The sequence below is a fragment of the Carlito syrichta genome, unplaced genomic scaffold, assembly GCF_000164805.1.
Source record: "Carlito syrichta isolate Samal-C Ts95f unplaced genomic scaffold, Tarsius_syrichta-2.0.1 Scaffold315368, whole genome shotgun sequence".
NCBI classification, from domain to species: domain Eukaryota; kingdom Metazoa; phylum Chordata; class Mammalia; order Primates; family Tarsiidae; genus Carlito; species Carlito syrichta.
In genome coordinates, this window is record NW_007259464.1 from 238685 (window position 1) to 247116 (window position 8432).

General features: G+C 59.2%; 1 protein-coding gene across 8 annotated transcripts in view; it reads right to left on the reverse strand.

Annotated features, from left to right (window-relative positions):
* ABLIM2 (actin binding LIM protein family member 2) overlaps positions 1-8432 on the reverse strand; it is a 135589-nt gene that overhangs the window by 78126 nt on the left and 49031 nt on the right. For all 8 annotated transcript variants that reach the window (XM_021706239.1, XM_021706242.1, XM_021706238.1 and 5 more), the window contains one exon: positions 8152-8210. In XM_021706239.1, the coding sequence (XP_021561914.1) occupies positions 8152-8210 (59 nt within the window). The remainder of the gene's footprint in view (positions 1-8151; positions 8211-8432) is intronic.

Consider the following 8432-nt stretch of genomic DNA (forward strand, 5'->3'; position numbering starts at 1 on the left):
AGGCTGAGGTGGAAGGATCGCCGGAGTCCAGCAGGTCGAGGCTGCGGTGGCCGGGAGCGGCCACTGCACTCCAGTCTGGGTGACAGAGTGAGACTCCGACTCAAAAAAAAAACAAAACAAAAACAAAACAAGAGGTAATAAGGTAAATTGAGGTCATGGGGCGGCTCCGGTCCCATCAGGCAGAGGCACCCGCAGCGGGATAAAGACAACCACGGCAAGCAGGGCGGGAGGAACCAAGCCAGCCGGCCCCTGGATCGTGGCCCCGTGGGCTCCAGAGCTGTGGGAAGATGAGCCCTGGTGCCTTTGGCGCCCAGGCTGCAGACCTCTGCAGGGCAGCCCCAGCAGGCTAACGCAGGCCGTGCACAGTGAGCCCTGCAGGTGGCGCGTGCGGGTGACAGCCAGCTCCTCCCACACCAGGCACGCACCTGGGGCAACACCAGGACCCGACGTGGGGCCACCCGTGGCAGTGGGAGGGTCGGGCCTGCACGGCATAGGGGGGTGGCGCCGGACAGGCCTGAGCACACATTTGAGTCTGCATCTAAAAGGCAAGAAACCCCGCGCATTGGGAGGCCGAGGTGAGGGGATTGCCTGAGCTTGCGTGTTCGAGACCCACCCGGGCAACCTGGCGAGACCTCATCTCTATAATAAATTAAAAAATTAGTCAGGTGCGGTAGCGCGCGCCTGTAGTTCCAGCTCCTTGGAAGGCTGAGGCAGCAGGATCGCCGGAGCCCAGCAGGTCGAGGCTGCGGTGGCTGGGAGTGGCCACTGCACTCCAGTGTGGGCGACAGAGTGAGACTCCAACTCAAAACAAAACAAAACAAAACAAAAAAACAAGAGTCTCAGTTGGGCTCAGTGGCTCAGCCTGTAATCCCACGCTTTGGGAGGCCGAGGCGAGTGGATTGCCTGAGTCCGCGGGTTGGAGACCCGCCCAGGCAACTTGGCGAGACCTTATCTCTACAATAAATCAAAAATGAGCCGGGTGTGGTAGCACACGCCTGTAGTTCCAGCTACTCGGAAGGCTGAGGCGGAAGGATCGCCGGAGCCCAGCAGGTCGAGGCTGCAGTGGCCGGGAGTGGCCACTACTCCAGTCTGGGCGACAGAGTGGGACTCCAACTCAAAAAAAAAATGAATAAAATAAAATAAAAGGCAAGAGACGAGGGAACCAGGCGTCCGCACTCGCCCCGTTCCCTGGCCAAGTCTCCCTCAAGTCCGAAGCTCGGCCTCCGGTTTCCTCGGGCCTTCCCCAGCCCCGGTGCTGCGCCCTGGGTGGCTGTCAACTCAGGGTCTGCCCATCTCCTGGGACAGCGGGATGGCCCGCTCCCAGGTAACACACAGGGCCTGGCCAGGTGGCATGATTTACAGGCTAAAATGGGGCCCGCGTCATTTGTGTCTCAGCTCCCTTCCCCACCAGGGAAACACCTCCAGGAGAAGGGCTTCTGTGTCTGAGGGCTCCATCAGAGACAAGACCTGTGGGGCTGAGTCTCAAGACCTCTCCTCACTCCAGCACAAGCTGGGCTCTGGGGATGACCCGAGCGGACCATGCCCTGTTCTGCAAAGTGCATGAACACAGGGGCTTAAGGGCAAAGCTCTCCTGGGGAGCATTTCCCAACCTTCGAAGAGCCCAGGCACACATCAGGCTCTCTCAGGACAGGGGAGCGGGGCTGGCTCCGGCAAGCCCTGGGACTGGGCTGACTCTGAGCATGTCTGGGGGAACGGTCCTCACTCTCCCCTCGGCCTCGGCCCCCAGCTTGGAAAGGGCGGGAGTGCGGTAGGTGAGCCACTGCATGTTAGACATAGGTGAGTTTCTTGCAGGCAGGTCTCAGTTAAAACAGGGTAAGCATTCAGACGTCTTCCTTATTGGCACACAACCTACAATCAACTGACTAGCCACACCAGATCTGACCGCCTTGAAGGCTGGAATGTGCTTCAACCAGCCCAGTGAATCAGAGAAACAACAGGAACTTACCCAAAACACAGATACCATGCTATTAAAAAAATGCCCAGGCCAGGTTCGGTGGCTCAGCCTGTCATTCCAGCACTTCGGGAGGCCGAGGCGAGTGGATTACCTGAGCCTGCGGGTTTGAGAACCACCTGGGAAACTTGGAGAGACCTCGTCTCTACAAAAAATCAAAAAACTAGCCGGCGTGGTAGCATGTGCCTGTAGTTCCAGCTCCTTGGAAGGCTGAGGCGGAAGGATTGCTGGAGCCCAGCAGGGCGAGGCTGCGGTGGCCGGGAGCGTGCCACTGCACTCCAGCCTGGGCGACGGAGTAAGACTCCAACTCCCCAAAAAAGCGCCCAAATCTAGTAAGCAATAACTTTCATTATTCAGACGGTCCTTTGTGACCCTAGAAGGCAGAAAGATGGTGACCAAAACTCATGACCAAGCACCTGCAGGCCTCTTAGCTCTTGGTTTGCTTAATCGTGGTTCTAGAGGTACAAAAAGCTTCTTGTCCAAGGCAAGTAAGTGCCTTCTCTCTTTAAGGCATCCACACCTTCCGTGCAAGTGCCTTTTCTTTCTGATAAATTCTTTCTTAAACTATATTTTGGATTCACTCTGAAATTCTTCTCTGTGACAAAACCAAGAAGAACCCACAGAGCAGCGCCCTGCACCCCACCCGGCGTCAGGAGGACTCAGGAGGGAGCTGAGGACAGGCGGTTTTCCTCAGCGGGAGGAGACTGTGGCTGCCTCCAGCTTTCTCCCTGCCCGACTCCAAGCTGCCCAATGGCGCTTCTCAATGCAACTCGACATCCACATGTTCTCTCCGGCACGAGAGTGCCTCACTCAGACCACAGACATGGAAGGGCAGAGCTCATCCAGCTCGCCACTGGCTTTGACTGGACCCAGAGAGGCAACTGTCCTAGGATGGTGACTGGAGACTCCTGTTATTAAGGTCACGAGGTCCGACCCCTCATCTCCATGTTAAAGCCAAGGGGCTGTGGCTCAGAGACGGCGAGTGACTTGTCCGGGGTCACCCAGCAGGGAGGGCGCAGAGCTGGACGCCCAGGCAGAGGCTTGCTCCCACCATGGCTCTGGGAGTTGTCAGAACATTCTCGCTCACACTCAGCCAGGACGGCCTCGTGTCTGGCCTCTTGGGCAGTCTCAACGACCCCATCTGCTTCTGGCTCAGCGGCTCCTACAGTTTCCAGCTTCCTCCCGGCTCCCCCACCCCGCCCCCAGCGACCACCAGCTCCAGCCTGTGTGTGCCGGGGCCTCACTCTCAATTCTTCCAAAGGAGACGGAAGGGCGGAAGCACCATTGTGGAAACCCACAGCCTGCCGGAGGGACCAGCCTGGCCAGTCCAGCCTCTTCCCCCGAAGTCCCCCAGCTCCTGGCCAAGGCAGAGCCCCTCTGAGCCCAGCTGTCCCTGGGTCTACTCTCGGGACTTGTCTCTCGCTGCCCACAGGTGTAGGGCCACCCCCTTCCCAGTCCAAGGTTCTGAAACCCCCATTCTAGCCCCTGTGACTCTCACTTCTCAGACACGGGATCAGCGCCAGTACCATGCGGGGCCGCCAATCACAGCTCCAGGAAGCTGCCCGTGACACCCCCGCCCTCTTCCCCACCACCCACAGTGCAGCAAGTACCCTCGGGTCTTAGTCCTCCCTGTGATCCAGGCGCTCAGCTCCAGAGCACTCACAGTGCTTAGTGGATGTGTGTCAAGTGGCTACGTGATCAAATGCCCAGGGATGCACTTGGGACAGGGCAGTGAGGACCACACCCTTCTGGCGTCCACCAAGCACTGCCGGCAGCGCTGAGGGACACCTCACATGCGGTCCTTGTCCCCGGGAGCTCCACTCCCATGGTGGGGGAGGGGCAGCCAAGCAATCCAGACGACTGCCAGGAAGCAGATGAGACCGTGTGTTTCTCCTTCCCGGCCTCATCCTTGCGGATCTGGGTGGTCAGGGGCCGGCCTCTCTTGTCCTGGGGCAGGGGTGGGGTGTCTTCTTTGAGGATCCAGAGCACTCCAGAGCTGGCACAGAGGGGCTCTCACCATGAACTGGTGAGCACACACCCCAGGACAGTGACCATTTCTCCTCTTGATGACAGGTGGAGCCACCTTCACTCGGGTGACAGGGTTTAGAGAGTCAGTGACATCGAAGCCACCTTGGCTGCAGTTCTCGGGGTGGACGGGCCCCGTGCTGGCCAGGTCTGCTTGATTTGGGTCAACTTGCTGAATGACAGCCCAGAGGTCTCTTCTCCACCACCTGGCCAGGACGCGCCGGGCCCACCAAGGCAACGAGCCCCGTGGGGATCTGACGCATGCCCAGAAAGCCATCAGGCCCGGAGCCATGTCAGCCCCAGGGTGCAGCACGAGGAGGGAGGTTGTTCTCAGGCTGCCCGGCGTCTGAGAGTGGACTGAAGCCAGTGAGGCCTCTTTTAAAAGAACGGCTTTGGGAGTGTCTGTGGACAACAGAGCCCGGGACGCTGCCTCTGCCCACACAGGCCCACGAGGATGGGTACTCTCCTTCCCTGTCCTGGCTGCATCTGGCCTTTCAGAGGGCCTCCCTCCCGCTGGGCCAGTGACCTGGAGGTTGGCCAGGCTGGCATCCCTGCGGGGAGCAGAGCTGCCGGTGCCACCAGGCCGGGCCTCCTGCGGGTGCCTGCTTAGCTAGACAGCCAGGGCCAGGATGTAGGATCTGGCATGGGCTGCCCTCAGCTGTCCTTGGGGGACCTGGCTATGGTTCAAGGTCTCCCTGTCCTAGCCTGGTCAGCCTCAGGAGGTAGATAGGGTGGTGTCTCCCCATATACACGTGCTTATGGTCTAGTGGCCTTGGAATGCTGAGCTCCCCTGTCAGATCCCTTCAACGGGCCTCTGGTGGGCACGGAAGGATCCCCCCAACAGCCAGGACCCCCTGGTCACTTTAGAGTCATGGACCGTGACTAGTTGAGGGCAGGGATGTCACTTTGCTCATCCCTGGGGTCCAGGTTGGCACCAAGGAAGTTTGTTGACTGAATCATGGACCATATCAGCCATCTGAGAAGATGACAGAATTCAGTGTGCCAGTCACTTCCTGCCATTCTGGCCATGAAAGTCACAAGCAGGATTTAATAACAAAACTATTCTGCAACAAAAAGGCAGAAGAATGCAGAACTCACCTCGGGCTCCAGTCCTTCCCCTGCAGAACACAGAGCTACCAGGGGTGCGTCAGGGAGATGGGCGAGAAGGTGACGGCCCCTGCCTTCCACGGAGCAGGCCTCCCTCTCAGTTGTTCCCTTGTCACCCCGCCTGCCCATGCAGCCAGCAGAGGAAGGCCCCTCCCAGGAGGGGTCCTGGAGGTGGGGTCCCACAGTTAGGCTCGGAGGGCCCTGTGTACACATTGGACACCCTGAACATCTCACTTGGAGCCCAGCTGCTGTTTCAGTAGGAGGTCAGACCTGCTCTGTAGGACACCCGCATCACCCGGAACCCTCGGGGCAGCCAGCATGGGGGCTGGACAAGGCCTCGGGCCATCCCAGGTTGGGGAGGAAGTGGGTGGCCAGGCGTCCCTGTGATCCTGTGGCTGGACCAGGACATGGTCTGACCTGTGCCCATAGGGGTGTCCTTGCAGACCTCTAGCCAGACGGGCCCTGTCCCTGTGCTCTGTCCTGGGGCTCTGGGGGTCAGGGCTCCCCGTGAGTCCTGACGGGTGATCCCCGGGGCCTGGGGCCCAGCACCCAGGAGCCCGGGGAGGGACGCTCGGCCTGTCCTCCTCCCAGGGTTGGGTACCCTGGGCTGCAGGTTGCCCTCTGGGTCGGTTCCTTCACTCAGCACGCGCTCACCGTGTCTCTACCATGTGGCAGGTCTCACACCAGGAGCCAGGATTCCAGAACCAGGAGAAAGGGCTCCCCTCCTGACTCTGAATGGAGGGGAGGGGGGCTGCATGGTCAGGGAAGGGGACTCGATGGCACGGTGTACAGGCACCGTGAGGTCTCCGCCTGGCAGGGATGGGCATGGGCGGAGGAGGCCGTGGGGCCGTGGGGAGCAGTAAGCAAGTCTCTAGAGGGGTGACATTCCAGGTGGCTCTTAAACGGCCCACAGTAGGGGCTTTCTGGGATGCGGGTGGAAGGAAGGGCCCTCCTGGCAGAAGGAACAGCGTTTACAAAGGTGCAGAGGTCAGACAGGGCAGGGTCACGGGCAGAGGTACGCCCACTTGGGTGGAGCTGGGCTGTGGGTGGCGGTGGGACTTCCTCCTTATCTCACAACACTACCACCCAGCCTCCTCTCAGCTCCTTGAGCTTGCTGGGTGTTCCTGTCTCAGGGCCTTTGCACGAGCTGCTGGCCCTGCTTGGAACTTTCTTCCCCACCCTCAGCATGACTGACCGTCTCCTCTTTCCTGTCTTGATCCAAGCTCATTCCTGGGGGGGCCCTCCTGACATCTCAGCTGGGTTCCTTCTCCCATCACCCCTCCTTGGTGAAGTCCTATGCCTGCTGCATTGCCCACTGTGGCGCTGTTTGCTTGTTAAGGGGTTGGCTTTGGTCTCCCCTGGGACCTGAGTTCCAGGGTAGCCTCACTCACAGCTGCACCTCTGTGCAGGGGGTGTGTGCAGGAAAGAATCTGGCCTTGTCCAAAGAGAGGTTTCTGGGAGGTCATCTTTGTCCTGCCTGATAGGAGCATCCTTGCTTAGGGCGGGGGTTGGCCACACTTGTCTGTCTCAGGGTGGGGAGTGGACGCTCCAGGAAGACCAACCACGTGACTCAGGGTGGGAGCTTTGGGTTACAGGACATCAGCTGACCTGGCCTTAACCAACCAATTTTGCCCCGTCATGGAGCCCCAGGAAGACCTTGGGACACCAAGCTGTCCTGGTTGGTGGTACTCCTGTATGTGGTCATACTTTGGTGTGGGGTGATGTGTCCTGACCCCACAGGGAGTAGACGACAGGAGCCTGGCATCGGGAGGCCCTTGGACTCTGTTCTCCCAGCTCTTTCTTTGGTGAACTCACCCGGTGTCCCTCCCTGTGACGAGCTGGACCCGGGAGGATGCCCGCTTCCAATGAGGTCTGCAGGGCCGGCCGGTGAACAACCAAACCTGAGGGCAGACTGGGGGCCTCAGACTTGCATTTGGCGCCAGGCATGAGGGCGATCTTGGGGACCATTTGGGCCCCTCTCATGCCGCAGCTGTCCCCAGACTTTCACGGCTGTCGGCGCTCACTGAATGCATGACAAGTCAGCAGAGCCAGTCCACGAAGGCACCCAGATGTCCCTGGGCTATGGTCTGAGGGTGTCCCCCAAAAGTTCATGTGCTGAAGCCTGGTGGCCCTTGTGTGTTACAGGAGGGACCCCAGGGAAGTGATAGAGTCATGAAGCCAAGAAGACCTTGGGACGCCAAGCAGTCCTGGTTGGTGGTACTCCTGTGTATGGTCACACATTGGTGCTGGGGGCACGTGTCCTGACCCCACGGAGAGAGGACAACAGGAGCCTGGCATCGGGAGGCCCCTGGACTCTCCTCTCACAGCTCTTTCTTTGGTGAACTCACCCGGTATCCCTCCCTGTGATGAGCTGGACCCCTCTCATGGATGGACTTCTGCCTCTGCTGTGGGGGCGGGCTAGTTATCATGGGGGTTCGGCCCCTTTTCCTCTGTGTCTCATGAGCTCTCACCCTCTCTCACCCTTCTGCCCTCCATCACGGAATGGCCTTCACCAGATGCCAATGTCATGCCCTTCTTCCCCACTTCCAGAACCATGAGCCAGATCAACACTGAAAACAATTACAAGGACAACAAACCACCTAGTCTGTGGCATTCCGCGACAGCAACAGAAAACAAAGATCCCCGCCAGGCACGCCTGCAACCCCAGCACTTTGCAATCCCAGTGGGCAGGTCACTTGAGCCCAGGAGTTTGAGACTAGACGGCAACATAGTGAGAGCGAGTCTCCACAAACAAATTTAAAAAAAAAATTAGCCAGGCATGATGGCGTGCACCTGTAGCCCCAGCTCCTTGGGACGTTGATGTGGAAGGATCATTTGAGCCCAGGAGGTTGAAGACACCATGAGCTGTGAGTGCCATGATCATACCACTGCACTCCAGCCTGGGCAACAGAGTGAGACTCTGACAAGAAAGGAAGGAAGGAAGGAGGGAAGGAAAGAAGGAAGGAAGTTGGCTCGTGTCCCCTGACTGTACAAAGACGGCACGAGTGGAGAAGAATGCACCGGAGAAACCAGCAACCACCACCAACCTTGTTTCTGTCTTCAGTCCTGGCTGCTTGCCGACACGCTGGATGCCAGATGGAGAAACCTGTAGACAAGTACCGAGAGGAAGTGATTAGCGGGCTTCTGACGTTGCAGGGGCCTGTGTGGAAAAGCAGAGGACGGGGTGGTCTGTGCAGGGACACTTGCCCGGACGTTGCCCTGTGAGTACCCACCCCCCACCGAAGCCTCTCCCTGCCAGGGTTGGCACTGGGCATGGGACACCCAGATCACAGTCCCTGCACCCGGGGGCTCACGGTCCAGTTGCAGG